We start from the raw sequence: 19982 nt of genomic DNA on the forward strand, positions 1-19982 counted from the left end.
CCAGGAGTGCTTACCATTTGTGATGACAAAATCCCCTTCTTTTCCGGCAGGAGTGTCTGAGCAGGTTCCATTGGCCCTGAAATTCTCCACCTTTTCCAAGTGCCCACCTGCTATATGGCAGGTGCTTCAAATCCAGGATCCCACGTAATGTTCACGTTGTCGTACGGCGCTCAGCAGGGAGGGCTGCCTCTTTAGCCCCCGGCGCCGTCTGCACCTCCCACTGCAGTGACCTCCCAATCCCATTAGGCCCAGGAGTTGCCCCTTCCTTTCGATGCCAGGTCACAGCCCAAACCTGTGGGTCTCTGATGCCGCCATATTTCTGCACCTGCCTGAACGCGGGGACACTGGCGGACGTTGCTTCTTAGTGGCTAGGACTTATTTCTAGTATTATTCTGATCCCAGACTCTGTCCTTCTCCCCTCTGGAAATTGCTTTCTTTTCATGACATCTCAGAGAATTTGCAGCTCCATAGGAAACGGAATAGAAAACCAGTCAAAATTGCTGTTCTGTGTGTTTTACTCCTGGAGGATTTATTATTCAATTTGGATGTGTATGTGTGTGTGTCTGTGTGTGTGTGTGTGTGTGTGTGTGTGTGTGTGTGTGTGTCTGTCGGCATGGAGGGAAGGGTGGTGATTTCCCCAGCTGGGTGCAGCTCACGCAAAGCTCCCAGGATTCCAGTCACACGGCGACTCCTTTCCACTTCGGCAGCCTCTCTTCTTTCAAACCCCCTATTTTCATTCATTTCATCCCACTGAAATCTAGACCTTGCTCACAAGTGGCCAAAGTAAACTCCAGGTGACTAAAATGGTCGTTTCCATACAGTTGGTAATTGGCTCTCCCAGGGCAGGGAGAGGAGGGCCAGCCCCGGGAATACCGAGCAGGGCTTCAAAGAGCAAGACCCTCATTTCTCTGGAAATCCTTGCAGATGGCGGCTATGAAACACCTACCTCTTCACTGTGGCCCACTGCAATGCAACAAGAGCCAGCACCCCTTCCTTCCTGCCCCAGGGCGAGACTTCTCTCGGCTTCATCCACGACCCAGAAGGACATCTCACAGTAATGTCCCATTTCAGACTTTCCCCTGCAACCCAAGATACACCCTCTGCATGTCTGGCTGCTGCCACCACCCAGCTTCATCACCATCACCTCCCACAGAAGGAACCCCCACTTCCCAAAGGCCCGAAGTGCCCTGGCTCGGGGCACTTAACACTCCAGGGCTCGCTGCTGGAGCCCCACCGCCTCGTCCCATGTTGTCTTATTCTGTGGGACTTAGGGGACGTCTCACCACCTTCCTCATGTGACAGTGGCTCCTAGACCATCACTCTAGGTGTGGGTGTGTCCTGCTTTTCCTAGCGTTCCCGCTACTAACACAGGCCCTTCCGGAGAGCAGAGGCTCCGTGGAGGTCTGCGGAATAAACAAGCCAGTGGGCAGGGGGCTTATTGACGCAGATGAACCTTCTACTTTCTTAAAATACCCATGCAAATCCAACTCAACAGAGATAGTTCGTTTTATTTACAGAATGACAGACAAGACAGGGAAGCAAGAATTGGAACAACAATGACTCTTATTTTTCTATTTCTTCTCCCATCTATATCACTGCTAAGTACTTCCACATTTCCAGAGCAGTTCTGATTCCAATTCCCTGTTATCTTGTACACGGTCACAAAACGAACTGGGAGATTTCCCAACCTCTCTTACAAAACAGCAAAACTCTTGTTCTTGAACTGAATTAGTGCAAATACCTGTGGGATTAACGTCATACACAAAGTTAGACACTGAAGCTTGTTTAGTCTTCTATTCAAAGAACCAACATTTGAAAAATTCCTAAAGAAAACAGACATGGAAGTCCATGTCAACATACACAACAGGAACCCAAAATGCTGCACACCGGCTTCCCCCAACTCGCCCGGCTCTCACTGCTTAGAAGGCTGACCGCTCCCTCTTCAAACTCAGAGAGAAGGATCAGCCCCCCTTCCTGCCCCACGGGAGAAGCTGCTGGACGTGGGACTGGCTGCTGCACTGGCTCAGGCTCCCTCTTCCTCATCGCTCACACTCCCTGCAGACACGGATGGGAAGAACCTGGGATCCATGCTATTGCTCCTGAGCAGATGCTGCAGGACCTGCCACTTGCTGGTCTCCGCGTAGGCCCGGGGACCCCACAGGAACTCGTAGCGGGCAGGGTCGCTGTGGGGCACCTGCCGGTACTTCAGGTAACCCGTCTGCACCCACACTTCGGTGAGCAGCTCCCTCCCGCCACAAAACCCCAGGGTGTCTAGCATTCCCCACACCTCCTCCTCAGGGACGCGGTCACCGAACAGGGTGACCATGGTCAGGACCAGCAAAGGGAGACCGGCCTCGGGCGTGCACTGCCAGTCGCTCAGCACTGCATCCCAGGTGAGGCCCAGGGTGGGGACCAGGACGTAGGTGCGCTCGCGGGGGTCCACCTCCTCCACGTCCAAGCCAAACGCCAGCAGCAGGCACTCGCAAGCATGGCTGTAGACCACGGGGAAGTGGTCCCGATGCTCCCGGACGACCGTACTCAGCATCTCCGCCTCAGAGGTCGGCTCCCCGGTACGAAACTTGACGAGCAGGAACCCCACCAGGTCAGCCATCAGCACAACAAGTGCCTCGCGGGGCAAGGGCTCGGCATAGGCGGAGAAGGAGGGGGCGCCAGGGGAGGCGGAGGACGAGGGGGATGCGGCCTCCTCCCCCGCAGCCCCCAGCAGCGGCGCCTCCACAGGACCCTGGGCCGGGACTGGGGCCTCAAGGTCGGCCTCAGGCTGGCGGAGCTCACTCATCTCGACCGGAGGCCTGATCACTGGGGTCGGGCCGCCCACGGGAGTGTGGGCAGGGGACCTCGTACCTGGGGAAGAGAGGGGATGTGAGCGGCCTCGGCGGAGAAAGGCACCCTGGGCAGCCCTGACAAAGGCCACTTACAGGTCTCGTCTCAAGGGCTGCCCTCGGGCCTCACAGGGGCGCTCCTCCCGGGTGGCCTGTCCCCTGCCAACCTGAAGAAGGAAGTGAGGGGGCTCCTCAGGGTGCAGCCAGCACGGCCCCAGGTTCTGGGGCTGACAGGGTGGTGGGGTGACTTGGGTGTTGTGGGGTCCCCTCTGTTCTGGGAGGGGGAGCCCCTGGGTACACACTCAGGGCACGCACCTCCCCTTGGCTCCTGGCGCTGCCTGGGCCTCCTCTGCTCTGTGCCCTGAGGACACGGTCCTCAGACCTGGGCCTTCGCCTCCCGGTTCCTGGAGCCCCTGTAAGAGGAATGGAGGGCGCACCTCTTGTGTACACTGTGGCACAGCTCTGGGCCTCGGTGCTGGTAGGAGGATTGGGCCGGACTCTGTGAGGTCCCCCCAGTGCTGAGTTCTGGGGTGGGTGGTCCCCTCGGGGTCGCTCGTCGTGCTCACTGTTCCCCTTAAGGGCCTGGACCCTCCCCTTTGCAGGCCGGAGGGGAAACTCAGAACAGGACCCCGAATCTGAACAGAAAGCAGTGAGGGGGCCCCACAGGTGGCCGCACCTGCCCAGGGCCTCCCGAGGGTCCTAGGAAGGGGAGATGCTGGGTCCTCACCTCCTCCTCACATCCTGCCTGGCCTCCCAGCGCTGACCACAGGGGCAGGTTTCTGTTGAGGCCCCTGTTCCAGGGCTGGGGGTCTGCTCAGTCCTCCCTCGGGGTCCTGGGAGTCCACCCTCTGCGGACCTGAAGGCTCACCCCTCACACCAAACACCTGACCTCCTGAGGACCCCGACCCAGAGGTCAGGAAACATCTCATCTGCTGACCGCGCTCTGGCGCCTCCAAGGCCCCCGCGGAAGGGCAAAGGATACCTCCCTGTGTCGGGGTCTAACGTCCTCAGTCCTTCCTTCCTCGCGTGCAGGCTGGACTCTGGGCAGGACCTGGGATTGTCCCGTCTGCCAGTGTGAGTCCCTGCTCCTTATACCAGGTCTCCAGTCTCTCCGAGACCCTGACGTCAGGACGTCAGGACAGGCCTACCGTGCTCATCCCACCCCGGGGCCTCCCACGGCCACCTGCAAGGGCGGTGATATGGTGGGTCCCTTTTGTCCTCCCTCAGGGTCCCCTCAGTCCTGCCTAAGGGCCGTAACCTTACTCCACCAGGGACCTGACATTTTACCCTCTGCCCTCATGAGACCCCGCCCCTTATCCCAGGTCCCCAGCTTCTCTGAGACCCAGAAGTCAGGAAGTGCTGATGTGCTCATCCCATCCTATGACCTCAAGGGGCCAACTCTGTTCTGGGGTCCACGTTTTCCTCAGTCCTCCCTCAGGGCCCTCACCTTGACTCCACGCAGGACCTGGGATTCTAGCCATAGCACACCTGAGAGCGGACGCTTATACCTGTTCCGAAGCCTCTCTGAGACCCGGATACATAAGTGAGGACTCGCTGCCAAGTGCTCATTCCGCCCCAGGGCCTCCCAGGGCTGAAGGCAGGGAAGGGTATAAGGGTGAGGGTCTGACAGAGACTGTGGAGCGGGTATAAGGGGCGAGGTCTCAGGCGGGCACAGGAGAGAATCCAGGTCCTGCGTGGAGCCAAGGTGAGAGCCCTAAGGGAGGACTGAAGGGAGCCTGAACCCCAGAACAGAGTTGGCCCTGGGAGGCCATAGGGCGGGATGAACAAGTGCAGCACTTCCTGACATCCGGGTCTCAGAGACGCTGGGGAGGGGGAGCACGGGGCGGGGTCTCAGAGAGGCTGGGGAGGCAGTATAAGGGTCGGGGTGTCTCGTGGGCACGGGAGAGAATCCCAGGTCCTTCGTTGAGTCAAGGTGAGGGCCCTGAGGGAGGACTGAGGGGAGCCTGGACCCCAGAACACAGTTGGCCCAGGGAGGCCATAGGGCGGAATGAGCACATGCAGCACTTCCTGACATCCGGGTCTCAGAGACGCTGGGGAGGGGAGCACGGGGCGGGGTCTCAGAGAGGCTGGGGAGGCAGTATAAGGGTCGGGGTGTCTCGTGGGCACGGGAGAGAATCCCAGGTCCTCCGTGGAGTCAAGGTGAGGGCCCTGAGGGAGGACTGAGGGGAGCCTGGACCCCAGAACAGAGTTGGCCCTGGGAGGCCAAAGGGCGGAATGAGCACGTGCAGCACTTCCTGACATCCGGGTCTCAGAGACGCTGCGGATGGGGAGCACGGGGCGGGGGCTCAGAGAGGCTGGGAGGCAGTATAAGGGTCAGGGTGTCTCGTGGGCACGGGAGAGAATTCCAGCTCTTTCGTTGAGTCAAGGTGAGTGCCCTGAGGGAGGACTGAGGGGAGCCTGGACCCCAGAACAAAGTTGGCCCCTTGAGGTCATAGGACGGGATGAGCACATCAGCACTTCCTGACATCCGGGTCTCAGAGACGCTGGGGAGGGGAGCACGGGGCGGGGTCTCAGAGAGGCTGGGGAGGGGGTATAAGGGGCGGGGTGTCTGGTGGGCACGGGAGAGAATCCCCGGTCTTCCATGGAGTCAAGGTGAGGGCCCTGAGGGAGGACTGAGGGGAGCCTGGACCCCAGAACAGAGCTGGCCCTGGGAGGCCATAGGGCGGAATGAGCACGTGCAGCACTTCCTGACATCCGGGTCTCAGAGACGCTGGGGAGGGGAGTACAGGGCGGGGTCTCAGAGAGGCTGGGAAGGGGGTATAAGGGGCGGGATCCTAGGCGGGCACAGGAGAGAATCCCAGTTCCTATGTGGAGTCCGGGTGAGAGCACTGAGTGTGGACTGAGGGGAACCTGGATCCCAGGACCGAGTTGGCCCTTCCAGCCATAGGGCGGGATGAACAGGTGCAGCACTTCCTGACATCCGGGTCTCAGACACCCTGGAGAGGGGGAGCACGGGGCGGCGTCTCAGAGAGGCTGCAGAGGGGGTATAAGGGGCGGGGTGTCTGGTGGGCACTGCGGAGAATCCCAGGTCCTGTGTGGAGTCAAGGTGAGGGCCCTGAGGGAGCACTGAGGGCAGCCTGCAGCCCAGAACTGAGTTGGCCCTGGGAGGCCGTCACGTGCAGCACTTCCTGACATCCGGGTCTCAGAGACCCTGGGGAGGGGAGTACGGGGCAGGGTCTCAGAGAGGCTGGGGAGGGGGTATAAGGGGTGGGTCCCAGGCGGGCACAGGAGAGAATCCAGGTTCTGTGTGGAGCCAAGGTGAGAGCCCTAAGGGAGGACTGAGGGGAGCCTGGACCCCAGAACAGAGTTGGCCCTGGGAGGCCATAGGGCGGAATGAGCACGTGCAGCACTTCCTGACATCCGGGTCTCAGAGACGCTGGGGAGGGGAGTATGGGGCGGGGTCTCAGAGAGGCTAGGGAGGGGGTATAAGGGGCGGGGTGTCTGGTGAGCACCGGAGAGAATCCCAGGTCCTCCGTGGAGTCAAGGTGAGGGCCCTGAGGGAAGACTTAACAGAGCCTGGACCGCAGAACAGAGTTGGTCCTGGGAGGCCATAGGGCGGGATGAGCACGTAGAGCAGTTCCTGACATCCGGGTCTCAGAGGCGCTGGGGTGGGGGAGCACGGGGCGGGGTCTCAGAGAGGCTGGGTAGGCAGTATAAAGGTTGGGGTGTCTGATGGGTACGGGAGAGAATCCCAGGTCTGCGTGGAGTCAAGGTGAGGGCCCTGAGGGAAGACTGAGGGGAGCCTGGACCCCAGAACAGAGCTGGCCCTGGGAGGCCATAGGGCGGGATGAGCACGTGCAGTACTTCCTGACATCCGGGTCTCAGAGACGCTGGGGAGGGGAGCACGGGGCGGGGTCTCAGAGAGGCTAGGGAGGGGGTATAAGGGGCGGGTCCCAGGCGGGCACAGGAGAGAATCCAGGTCCTGTGTGGAGCCAAGGTGAGAGCCCTAAGGGAGGACTGAGGGGAGCCTGAACCCCAGAACAGAGTTGGCCCTGGGAGGCCGTCACGTGCAGCACTTCCTGACATCAGGGTGTCAGAGAAGCTGGGGACCTGGGATAAGGGGCGGGGTCTCATGAGGGCAGAGGGTAAAATGTCAGGTCCCTGGTGGACTAAGGTTAGGGCCCTTAGGCAGGACTGAGGGGACCCTGAGGGAGGACAAAAGGGACCCACCAGGTCACCGCCCTTGCAGGTGGCCGTGGGAGGCCCCGGGGTGGGATGAGCACGGTAGGCCTGTCCTGACGTCCTGACGTCAGGGTCTCGGAGAGACTGGAGACCTGGTATAAGGAGCAGGGACTCACACTGGCAGACGGGACAATCCCAGGTCCTGCCCAGAGTCCAGCCTGCACGCGAGGAAGGAAGGACTGAGGACGTTAGACCCCAACACAGGGAGGGATCCTTTGCCCTTCCGCGGGGGCCTTGGAGGCGCCAGAGCACGGTCAGCAGATGAGATGTTTCCTGACCTCTGGGTCGGGGTCCTCAGGAGGTCAGGTGTTTGGTGTGAGGGGTGAGCCTTCAGGTCCACAGAGGGTTGACTCCGAGGACCCCGAGGGAGGACTGAGCAGACCCCCAGCCCTGGAACAGGGGCCTCAACAGAAACCTGCCCCTGTGGTCAGCGCTGGGAGGCCAGGCAGGATGTGAGGAGGAGGTGAGGACCCAGCATCTCCCCATCCTAGGACCCTCGGGAGGCCCTGGGCAGGTGCGGCCACCTGTGGGGCCCCCTCACTGCTTTCTGTTCAGATTCGGGGTCCTGTTCTGAGTTTCCCCTCCGGCCTGCAAAGGGGAGGGTCCAGGCCCTTAAGGGAACAGTGAGCACGACGAGCGACCCCGAGGGGACCACCCACCCCAGAACTCAGCACTGGGGGGACCTCACAGAGTCCGGCCCAATCCTCCTACCAGCACCGAGGCCCAGAGCTGTGCCACAGTGTACACAAGAGGTGCGCCCTCCATTCCTCTTACAGGGGCTCCAGGAACCGGGAGGCGAAGGCCCAGGTCTGAGGACCGTGTCCTCAGGGCACAGAGCAGAGGAGGCCCAGGCAGCGCCAGGAGCCAAGGGGAGGTGCGTGCCCTGAGTGTGTACCCAGGGGCTCCCCCTCCCAGAACAGAGGGGACCCCACAACACCCAAGTCACCCCACCACCCTGTCAGCCCCAGAACCTGGGGCCGTGCTGGCTGCACCCTGAGGAGCCCCCTCACTTCCTTCTTCAGGTTGGCAGGGGACAGGCCACCCGGGAGGAGCGCCCCTGTGAGGCCCGAGGGCAGCCCTTGAGACGAGACCTGTAAGTGGCCTTTGTCAGGGCTGCCCAGGGTGCCTTTCTCCGCCGAGGCCGCTCACACCCCCTCTCTTCCCCAGGTATGAGGTTCACGCCTGTCACCCGTGCCCACACTCCCGTGGGCGGCCCGACCCCAGTGATCAGGCCCCTGGTCGAGATGAGTGAGCTCCGCCAGCCTGAGGCCGACCTTGAGGCCCCAGTCCCGGCCCAGGGTCCGGTGGAGGCGCCGCTGCTGGGGGCTGCGGGGGAGGAGGCCGCATCCCCCTCGTCCTCCGCCTCCCCTGGCGCCCCTTCCCTCTCCACCTATGCCGAGCCCTTGCCCCGCGAGGCACTTGTTGTGCTGATGGCTGACCTGGTGGGGTTCCTGCTCGTCAAGTTTCGTACCGGGGAGCCGACCTCCGAGGCGGAGATGCTGAGTACGGTCGTCCGGGAGCATCGGGACCACTTCCCCGTGGTCTTCCGCCTCGTTTGCGAGTGCCTGTATCTGGTGTTTGGCGTGGACGTGGAGGAGGTGGACCCCCGCGAGCGCACCTACGTCCTGGTCCCCACCCTGGGCCTCACCTGGGATGCAGTGCTGAGCGACTGGCAGTGCACGCCCGAGGCCGGTCTCCCTTTGCTGGTCCTGACCATGGTCACCCTGTTCGGTGACCGCGTCCCTGAGGAGGAGGTGTGGGGAATGCTAGACACCCTGGGGTTTTGTGGCGGGAGGGAGCTGCTCACCGAAGTGTGGGTGCAGACGGGTTACCTGAAGTACCAGCAGGTGCCCCACAGCGACCCTGCCCGCTACGAGTTCCTGTGGGGTCCCCGGGCCTACGCGGAGACCAGCAAGTGGCAGGTCCTGCAGCATCTGCTCAGGAGCAATAGCATGGATCCCAGGTTCTTCCCATCCGTGTCTGCAGGGAGTGTGAGCGATGAGGAAGAGGGAGCCTGAGCCAGTGCAGCAGCCAGTCCCACGTCCAGCAGCTTCTCCCGTGGGGCAGGAAGGGGGGCTGATCCTTCTCTCTGAGTTTGAAGAGGGAGCGGTCAGCCTTCTAAGCAGTGAGAGCCGGGCGAGTTGGGGGAAGCCGGTGTGCAGCATTTTGGGTTCCTGTTGTGTATGTTGACATGGACTTCCATGTCTGTTTTCTTTAGGAATTTTTCACATATTGTCTCATTTAAAAGAAGGCTTAATAAGCTTCAGTATCTAAGTTTGGAAATGACATTAATCACACATGTATTTGCACTAATTCAGTTCAAAGACAAGAGTTTTGCAATTGTGTAAAACAAATTGTAAGATTCCCATATTATTTTGTGGTGGTGAACAAGATAACATGGCATTGGAATAGGAGTTTACTTGGAAATGTGAAAGTAATTAGCAGTACAACTGAAGGCCACCACGTTGTTCCTCGGGACACCCCGTCGTCCGCTCAGTGGTGGGTCCCCTGCTGTGGGACTTTCCTGTTCCAGCCATAGGGCAGGGCCAGGCCCCGAGCATGTGGGCCAGAGGGGGAGTGGCTGACCTGGGGGAGCGGGCATTGCCGGCACCCACCTTCCTGGCGAGACACCACCCGCAGGGCCCTCAGGAAGGGAGGCAGTGGGGGGATGGAGGGCCGCCGGGTGGGGTGTAGCGGAGGCACCTTTTTGAGGACCCTGGGGGGGGCCGTGACCCCCGGACTCTGGTGGCTGTTACACGTTCCTCTCTGTGTTATCATGCCCTCTGTTCAATGGTTTCAGTCAATGTTTCTGTTTAATAAATTTCCCTGAACGTTTCATCTGAGTCTGGCCTCTGCTGTGGGCAATGGAGGGAAAGGGCTGCTGCGGGTGAGGGCGGGGGTCCAGAGTCCGATTCCTGCTCAGCACCCATGGGACACCTCTCCGGGGAGAGGGTAAGGTAGGCACTTTGCAGACCCAGAGATGGTGAGCGCTTTTTTCCATTTCATAGGTGAATTGTAAAGTTTTAGCAAAAACTGATAATTGCCTAAAAAGGCAGTAGAGAAGTTAAAATGTAAATGAAAACCTTGATTATCTCAGCAGGAAAAAGGGAACATAGGAGCAACAATAGATGGACAGACACTGCTATGGACTGAATATTTGTAAACCTCTCCCCCTCATTCACCTGTTAAACTCTAACCCCCAAAGGGATGGCATTTGGAGGTGGGGCCCTGGGAAGTGATTAGCCCATGAGGGGGGAGCCCTCATGAATGAGATTACCTCCCTTATAAAAGAGGCCCCAGACGGCTGCCTCATCCTCTTGTGCCATGTGAGAAGATGGCTAGTTGATACAACTAGACAAGAAATCAGTCCATGTGAAGAAGAGCTTTATTACTATTATTTATTACTCAGCCGTACAAAGGAACGAAATTGGGTCATTTGTAGAGATGTGGATGGATCTAGAGACTGTCATACAGAGTGAAGGAAGTCAGAAAGAGAGAAACAAATATCGTGTATTAATGCACATATGTGGAACCTAGATAAATGGTACAGATGAACCGGTTTGCAGGGCAGAAATAGAGACACAGACGTAGAGCACAAACATATGGGCACCAAGGTGAGAAAATGGTGGGGGCGGGCGGGGGGGGTGATGAATTGGGAGATTGGGATTGACATATGTACCCTAATATGTATAAAAGGGATAACAAATAACCTGTTGTATAAAAAAATTAAATTAAAAAAAGAGAAAGAAAAAAGAATAACTTGATGACATTATGAATCACAGTAGACACCCACCTGTAAAGACAGATTGACCAATGTGCCCCCATGGGCTCTGCATCGCCAAGTTCGCTCCCCCAACTCCGCAGCCTCGCAGGAGGCCTTCCTATTGGTGGAAGGCCAATGGGCGTGTCTTTCGCTTCCGGAGGCGCCAAGCCTTGGGACCTCAGGCCCTCAGTGCGCATGGCTACTGCTGCTTCCGTAGCAGAGCGCCTCCTCACGTGCTCTTCTGATCCAACCAGTTTCTCGGTAAAGAGACGTCTAGAACTTTCTCCCTCATCCTCCTGGGGCTTCCGGGAGCACCCGGAAGCCCACGTGGCGTTCGCACAGAGTGCCTGGGACAGTCGGCGGCACAGTTCCTGGCTGCTCTGCTGAGACGAGCTCTTCAGCCCCTCGTGAGCGGGACGCCGGAGCCATCCACAGAGTCAGAGCGAGTCAGGAGACAGGCGGGGGCTTTGCCGGGGGCTGGACTCCGCAGGTACCGGGGGCCCCGGGAAGGAATGGAGGTCGGGGGAGGGCTACGGGCTGCTCGGTTGGGAGTGGGGGAGCGGCGGCGGAGGGTAGCGGGCTGAAGGGGGGCTGAGGGAAGGGTCCCCCAGTGAGCGGGTCAGAGGGGAGGACTGCTGGCTTCCGGGGTGGCTGGTGGGGGGCGTTCTGGAGTCGGGGTGCAGAGGGTGGGGCTGATGGCTAAGCGTGGGGGGGGCCTGAGCGGAGGGCTTCCTGCTGGTCGGGTGGGGCCGGCCTTGGGGGCCAGAGGAGAGGACGACTGGCTGCGGGGGTGGGGAGGATCGGACGGGCGGGCCCCACCCCCGGGGCCGAGACGGGAGGGGAGGGCTAACGGCTGCTGCGTGTGGCGGGAGGAAGGCTGAGGCGGGGGTCGATGGGGAGGACTCCCGGGCGTGGGTGCGGTAGGCGTTAGGGGAGCTCCCGCCGGGGCAGGGCGGGGCGTGGAGTGGGGGGGAGGACGCTCGTGGCAGTTAGGGGGCTCCGGCTCCCGGGTGGGCGGGGGCAAGACGGGTGGGCTCTGCGTCTGGGGTACGAGAAGCGAGAGCCCCTGGCGCTGAGTGTGCTCGGGGGAGGACAAAACAGTATTTCCTCAGGCAAGTCTGAAAGTTCCAGACCTGGTTAGCCTCCAAAAGATTTCACTTTGAGCATGTTTGTTCACTTTGCAAATTAAGTATTGAGGTTCTATGGCCACAGGTATTTGGGCCCTTGAAGCTAATAGGTAGCCAGCCCTGACAGCTTCTAGGCCCTGGACAGGCTAGTCAAAGAACTAAAATCTTAAACGCACCACCACCATTAGCTGTCCATTCTGTGCAGTGACAGCTTTAGTGCCCTATCCCTGCATGGGTTGCAATGTCAAATCAGGGAGTCTCCTACAGGTTGTTGCAAATGTCAGTGCTCACTCCAGAAGCCTTCTGGGTGCAGTGTCTTTGTTGCCACTAACCACAGACTAGGGACGTATCTAACTAACCTGGAGAATACTAGAGGCTAATTTGAAAAGAAGTCATGGGAATTCTTGAAATTTAAAACTTCTGTTGCCTGAATTAAGAAAATATTCTGGTTCCCTAGTGGCTCAGTGGTTAATAATCTGCCTCCCAATGCAGGGGACACGGGTTCAATCCCTGGTCCAGGAAGATCCCACATGCTGCGGAGCAAGTAAGCTACCGTGTGCCATAACTACTGAGCCTGCACGCCACAACTACTTAAGCCTGCGTACTCTAGGGTCTGCACACCACAACTACTGAGGCCTGCATGCTCTAGGGCCCGCGTGCCATAACTACTGAGCCCGCGTGTTGCTACTACTGAAGCCTGAGCGCCTAGAGCCCGCGCTTCACAAGAGAAGCCACTGCAAGGAGAAGCCCGCGCACCGCAAGGAAGAGTAGCTCCGCTAGTGGCAACTAGAGGAAGTGCAGCGCAGCAATGAAGACCCAATGCAGCCAAAAATAAATAAAATAAAATAAAATATTCCAATAGAAGGAATGATACCATTGATGACTAAATTAGATAGCTGAAAGTTAACACTGAGTAACTCTCCCGGAAGACAAAGAAGTGGAAACCGTGAGGAAAAGAGCACTAACAGGATTTCCCAAAAGAGAAACAAAGGAAAAAGGAATACAACTTCTTCCCTTGGGATGTGGAGAGCTCCCTGTACTGCGTGTCTCCGCTCCTCCCGCCCCCACGCCTCTCCAGCTGCAGTGCTCCATCGGATCTTGCCTTCCTCCTTGAGTGTTCTCAATGGGAAAAAACTGTTCCAGAGCGTTATAACCTGGCTGAATCCATCGCCGCCCAGAGCAGCTCCCCAGAGCTGCCTCGGCCAGCCCACGTTAACTCTGGTTGGGACATCCGGACTGCTTGTGATCCGCCCCCATTTGGACGGTATGTGTACCGCTCACACGTGTTCCCTGCAGGAATCGAGGAGAAACACCTTCTGTTCCCCAGCATACTGTGGGGAAAGCACTTCCTGAGCCGTTCAGGCTTGTGAGGGGCTGCAGCAGGCTTAGCAGCATCCCCATCACTTCTCAGAGCCTTCCCCCCTCGGCCAGTCAAGAGGCCGCGCTGTCTGGACCACTGCCCTCTGCTGGTGGGAGGTCCTAGTGCGGTCACAGACTTGGAATCTAGCCCCCTGTCTCTGTGAGCCTGACAGTTCTCTCCTCTAGGCTTTTAAGGGTATTTGAAACAGTAAAGACAGTCCGATATACAGGTAATTTTCCTTAAATGCTTAGGAGTGTTTGATTAGTTTTGTAGCCAGTGTTTAAAGGTTTGGGGAAAGTTACTTTGTCAAATCCAGAACTAACAAGGGAATATTCATTCAGAGGAATCTTGGCCATTTGTCTTTCTAAAGTTATTATTATTATCTGGTTGCTTTAAAGTTCATAAGATTGATTTAAAGGGCATTAAACAGAGTACAAATAGCAGTGACTATTTCTATGTCTTCCCCCTTTCCCCTGAACCTTACGTACAACCATAGGCGGCCTCTGACGTGGTCTAGGGCATCCTGATCTCCAGTCAGTCTCTGTCTCCATTTTCCCAGCATCCTGCCATGCATAGCCATCCCATGTCCCCTAGATTTCTTGTGCACCACGGTGATGGCAGATTCATTACAGCTTTAAGATTCTGCCAAAGTGCCACTAATTAATTAAGAATTTATTAATATGGTCCCTCGAATCATTGGCCTCTGACCAAGCCTCTCCCCTAGAGTGCTCGCTTAAAGAATGAGGACCCTGTAACTCTATTCACTGTTGCCTGCGTTTGTCCACCTCACAAACCACTCACAGGGGCGTAAACATTGATCCAAGTCCTCAGATTCCCCTTTAATTTCTCTGTCCATTCCTCAGTCACAGGGAGATCCCCAAGGTCAAAATCTTTATGCCTTGTTCCTACCGCTGGAGCCTGGGCATCCAAGCATGTTGGCAGTTGCCTCTCCAAAGCTCCTGCCTCCTCTGTGACCATCTGACATTTAGCACTGGCACACTAGGTGTGTGTGGAAGTTGTGGCTGACACTCAAACAGTTAGACTTGGTCCCGTATGAGTTTTCTATGGCTGCTCTAACAAATTACCACAATGTGGGTGGTATAAAACAACAGAAATTTCTTCTATCACAGTTCTGGAGGCCAGAAATTCAAAATTATTATCACTGAGCTGAATCCAAGGTTGACAGGGCTGAGCTACCTCTGGAGGCTCTAGAGTAGAATTCTTCTTTGCCTCTTCCAGCTTCTGTTGGCTGCCAGCATTCCTTGGCTTGTGTCTGCATCACTTCAAGGTCAGCATCTTCCAATCTCTTTGTGCTGCTTCACATCACCTTCTCCTCTTCTGTATGTGTGTGTGTGTGTGTGTGAGAGAGAGAGACAGAGAGAGAGACAGAGAGAGAGCGACAGAGACAGAGACAGAGAGAGAGACAGAGAGAGAGACAGAGAGAGAGAGAGAGAGATCTCCTCTGCTTCTGTCTTATAAGGACAGTTGTGATTGGATTTAAGGCCCATCCTGATAACCCAGGATAAACTCCCCATCTCAAAATGCTCCCTTCCCCTGATATCTTCTGTTGGAAACTTCCTGCAGATAATTGTGTAAAAAATCCACACAGTAAAACAAAGTCTTGGCTTTCTGGTTGAAAAATTATTCTTGACCTTTATATACCCATCCCCCAACCTGGGAGCTAATAGCTCCTGGCCCCAAGTTTGAAGGGAAAGGGTGATGCTTACAGCCGTCAGCCACTGACAGTCCTCCATAGGAATAGTCTTAAACTTTTCATATGCTTCATAGTGTCACACTTGCAAGACAAACAGCCTTCTCTCTTATTAATATAGACTTTGTCTCATGACATAATCTCAATGTCATAACATGCCATTCTTGACATAAGTTATGCAGGGGTAAAGATGGAGAAGAATAGAGCACATGAAGGGGATGCAGAGTCACACTCTGTCATCTTCAGCTCCGTGTGTAATATTGTGTCCAAAGTTTGCATGTGTACACACCAAACGATAACAGCGTTTACCTTTGAGGAAGAGAGCGAGGTTCAGGAAGGGGGTCAAAGATGGACTTTTGCTTTTCACTCAATTGTATCACCTAATATTGTAAGCACTGAATAAATGTTTTGTTTGTCTAAGTAAAAAAATAAAACAAATATATGTGACTTACCAATCAAGAGGGAAAACAAGACACAAACAATACTTACAGAATGATCCCATTTAAATAAAATAAACCAAATTATATATATATATATATATTTATATATATATTTATATGTATGAATGTTAAAGGAATAGGCAGCTCTCCGGAAGGATGTTCACTGAGAGGTTGACAGTGTTCATCTCTGTGGAGGTAAAGGGGACAGAGGTGGGAGTGTGACTCTCAGTGTTTCTTCTCTATACTTCCCACTGTTTGAATTCTTTACAATGAAAATACAGTCAGGTAGTATGGTGGGCGATTTTATGTGCCAACTTGGCTGGGCTGTACTGCCCAGTTGCTTGGTTACACATGTCTCTAGATGTTGCTGTGAAGGTATTTTTAGATGTGATTGACATTTGAATCAGTGGCTATAAATAAAGCTGATTATTTTCCATAATCTGAGTGCACTGCATCCAAAGAGTTGAAGGTCTTAAGAGAAAACACTGAAGTCCCTCAAAGAGGAAGAAATTCTGCCTGCAGACTGCGTTCGGACTCAAGCTGTAACATTAACTCTTCCCTGGGTCTCCAGTCTACCTGCCTGCCCTGAAGAAGTCAGGTATCTATATATCTAAACTGTTTCAAACACGTACATTAGAGCTGAAAAGGCCTGGCTTGGAATTCCAGCTTCACCACTTCTAACTGTGTCCTTAACCAATTAAATTCAGCTTTATAGATTTCTACTCACTCATTGGTATAAACAAGGGAAATAATCATTTGCATTACTATGAAAATCAAACGATACTGTGCCTGGTACATTGAGCATTATCACAACTCAGCCAATGCCATTTATTGTGATTAAAAATGTTTTTCATTTTATGCTAAGAAAGCAGTAGGAAGAATTGAAGGGTTTTGAGCATGGAAGTAACATAATATGATTTGTTTTTTAAAAATAATTCTGGCTGCTATATGAGGAATGCATAAGAAGGAGGCAAAGTGGATACAAGATCAATTTAGGAGGCTATTGGACTAGTATAGGGGATATATGGTCATAACTTGGACTACATGGTGGTAGAAGAGATGAGAACAGGTGGTAAAATTTGAGAACCATTGAAGGTGTCTTGATTTTATTGATTTGACTTCTGCTTATGGGTACGACAGGGTAGTTTTTGGCAGACAAACGCTCCTATAGAGAACAACAGGAAAATCCCATTAAAACATGACATGTGTCCCCACCACAAAAAATAAATGAAAATTATGTGATGTGACAGACATGTTAGCTAACCCTAAGGTGGTAACACATTGCAACATATGAATGTATGAAGTCAACACATTGTACGCCTTAAACTTACACAGTTATACATCAATTATATCTCATTTTAAATGAATTTTTAAAAATAACAATAATGTAGAATAGTTGCGTGAGGGTGGACCGGGACTGACTATAAGTGAGGAGGGTCGGGGGCTCTGTACCTAAAGCTTACCTTCATGGTGGGTTTGTTACCGAGCCCAAGCCCGTACTATTCGGCACGTGACAGGCCAATAAATGGAGACACAAGGCGCTGAGGCAAGGAACAGCGACTTTATTCAGAAGGCCAGCAGACTGAGAAGATCGCACATTCATATCCCAAAGAACCATTTTACCCAGGTTAGAATTCAGGCTCCTTTTATACTAAAAGGGGACGGGGTGTGGCTGGCTGTTGCAGACCTCTCGGTGCTGGCCAGACCTCAGAGAGGACGTGATAGTCCCTTGTTCTCGCAGGTGTCCAGGTAGGTCAGGTCACAAAGTTCCTGTAAACCTTCAATAAGACAAATTTTATTTTCTGTTCTATAAGTTTTTATGTCTATATGAATGAAAGTGTTATGGCTTTAAAGGTTAAGCCTGGGAGGCGGAGCCTTGAGAAAAGACTATTGTATATTTCAGGCTATAGGCAATGTTCTTTTACTGATTGAAGAGACAAAGGTTCAGAGCCAGCATGACTAAGCACAGAGATTAGAGCTAAAGGAATAGATCGAATATGGAGTTAGGTTTGTTCTTCTCTGTTATAGATTCATGGGCGTTTGGTTTTCTACTATTCCTTGGACTGTTAATGTACACGATACATTATCTTTCTTTTGTATATATGCAATATTTAATAATAATAACATTCTAAATAGCAAAAACAATTTTTAAAAATATGACGAAAAAGATCAGTTTGAACCACTGGAGACCTCCTGAAGTGATCAGAACTTAAAGGGCCACCGTGCAGGAGAAGGAGAACCATGGGAAGGTACACTGGTATTTTGCAGCTGCTTCTCCTCTGGGGACATTTGCCAATTCTAGGGCAGTGAAGGAGGCTGAGAATTCAGGCTTCATCCAGGTAGATGGATATATCTGGGGACCAAAAAACCAGCACAGCTTTCAGTGGTCTCACGGGCCTGGAGACACAAAATTGGAGATTTAAGGAGCCAAGATTGCAATGACGAAGAAGAGATAGAGGACTGAGTCAGAAGCTAAGGAGCTAAGCAGAAAGCCTTTCTAAGACAGAGAAGAGTTTTGTCTCATGTTAAGAAAAAGAAATAAAAGGTATTCATTATTAGAAAAGAAAACTGCTGTTATCTGAAGACAACATTTTCTGTGTAGAAAAATCTCATAGAATCTACCAAGAAAAAGCTGCTAGAAGTAATAAGTGAGTTTAGCAAGGTTGCAGGATACAGGAGGGAGGGACTTCAAAAGGGTATGAGAAGGGCTTCCCGGGTGGCACAGTGGTTGAGAGTCCGCCTGCCGATGCAGGGGACACGGGTTCGTGCCCGGGTCCGGGAAGATCCCACATGCCGCGGAGCGGCTGGGCCCGTGAGCCATGGCCGCTGAGCCTGCGCGTCCGGAGCCTGTGCTCCGCAACGGGAGAGGTGGCGGCGGTGAGGGGCCCGCATACCGCAAGAAAGAAAAAAAAAAGGGTATGAGAAAGCTTTATCAAACTGTACACTTTAAATATGTGCATTTTAATTATACCTGAGTAAAGTCATTTAAATAAAGATTAAGTGAAAAAGGAGATGGCTGACAGGTAGAGACAGAGAAAGGCAATGCCTGAAGGCCCTGAAGAGGTTGGAAAATGACCACAGCGGGGATGCTTGAATCACTGATTATCAAGGTGGGGGCAGTTACAGGAGATGACAAAGCCTGGAAAGTGACAGCAGAAGTGGGTGGCTGAGGTAGAGGTCACTTTTGTGCCCACTGCGTACTCTGTTCTTTTTGCCTGAGCACAACCTCCCTCACTCTTTGCCTGGCCAACTCCTACTCATCCTTCAGGTCTCAGCATCCATGTCCCTTCACCAAGGGCACCTCAAGTGGCGCTCCTGCCTCATCTAACTTAAGTTCCTAACACACTCTTGTAGCAGTCTCGCAGTACTTGCCTTTCTCAAGCACTTAACATAATGATTACATGTGTATTTGTGCAATTCCTCCCGCAGTTCAAAGCTCCATGATGACAGGAACCATGAGTGGTTTCGCTGTCCACTGCACCTCTAGCACCTGGGGCAATGCATGACAGAGCACAGCTATATACATACTTATTGAATACATATTTATTAAATACGTAACAGGATGTTAAATGGAATGTTGCCCATCTCCTCAGGGTTTTAGCCCAAACCTGAGGACAGGAGGTGCCAAGTCCCTGCACGGTCTCCGTTCTCAACAGAAATACATCGAAATGCTTGTTATATAAATCAGCCTCAGATGGCCTCTGTGTATTGGCCCCTCACTTTTCTATTTCTTCATTGCGGGCTGAGATTCATTAGCTCAAAATCCCACTGGTGCCAAACTCCAGTTTTTACACATTAAATTATTTTTAAAATAGCCCAAGCCAGCAGATTATTAGTCAATTAGGGCCTGCCTGCCTTGCAATTCCCAGGACACCTTACCCCACATCCGCTGGTCATTGATAAGACGCCAAGCCACTGCTGCCCTTCAGAATTCTCTGGCCTGGAGACCCCCCGCCGTGCTGCTGAGTGCCGTAACAGTTACCCTACCCTCCTCTCCTTCTGGGTGGCGCTTCCTTAGCCCACCCATAAGCCTCTGGATGGTCTCACGCTACGGAGCACACGCAACGCAATAAAGCTTGTTGCGTGCGAGCAGCTCCCAAATCCCTCAAACAAACCCCCTACAGCGCTGAATTTCCTAAAATACGGCAAAGCCACTCCCGCAAGCACCACCCCATCAATGCTAGTTAAGAGAAGATAAAATATTTCGAAGGTAATTTTTAAAGGAAATTTTTAGGAGGAAAGAGTGTTTTGGCTTTTCTCCTACCTTCACCATGAAAGAAGAGGAGTACTCTCTAGCCTCAAATGAAATGTGTCAGTTCAGGTCCGCCAGGAAGCCAATATGGAGTTAGAAAGTGCAAAAGATTTATTGAGAAAGATAAAGGGGGGTAGGCAGGAAGAGCCTTCAGACCACAGTGAATGTAAGACACCTGTGGAAGGAGGGAGATGGAAGAAGGGCTGGAAGGGAGCGCCTTAGACGATGGTGCCGCTTTGAGAAAGTCTTGGCCAGCCCACTGGGAGCTCTGGTGCAAAGACGGCCC

The 19982-nt window shown here is 53.9% G+C and overlaps 2 protein-coding genes across 2 annotated transcripts; one reads left to right on the forward strand and one right to left on the reverse strand.

Moving 5' to 3' along the window:
- Positions 1 to 2023: 2023 nt before the first annotated feature.
- Positions 2024 to 2797, reverse strand: LOC117310396 (melanoma-associated antigen 10-like). The gene has a single exon (XM_033849952.1). It carries the CDS (start codon positions 2795 to 2797, stop codon positions 2024 to 2026), a length of 774 nt encoding a protein of 257 aa, XP_033705843.1.
- A 5490-nt stretch (positions 2798 to 8287) lies between these two features.
- LOC117310397 (melanoma-associated antigen 10-like) lies at positions 8288 to 9258 on the forward strand. Its single transcript, XM_033849953.2, has one exon. It carries the CDS (start codon positions 8288 to 8290, stop codon positions 9059 to 9061), a length of 774 nt encoding a protein of 257 aa, XP_033705844.1. The 3' UTR covers positions 9062 to 9258.
- Positions 9259 to 19982: the final 10724 nt, after the last annotated feature.

Source organism: Tursiops truncatus, chromosome X (genome assembly GCF_011762595.2).
Source record: "Tursiops truncatus isolate mTurTru1 chromosome X, mTurTru1.mat.Y, whole genome shotgun sequence".
Lineage (NCBI taxonomy): Eukaryota > Metazoa > Chordata > Mammalia > Artiodactyla > Delphinidae > Tursiops > Tursiops truncatus.

What these genes read in the sequence shown, in the direction of transcription:
- LOC117310396 (XM_033849952.1), bottom strand. Translation starts at nt 2,797, where the DNA reads ATGAGTGAGCTCCGCCAGCCTGAGGCCGACCTTGAGGCCCCAGTCCCG.
- LOC117310397 (XM_033849953.2), top strand. Translation starts at nt 8,288, where the DNA reads ATGAGTGAGCTCCGCCAGCCTGAGGCCGACCTTGAGGCCCCAGTCCCG.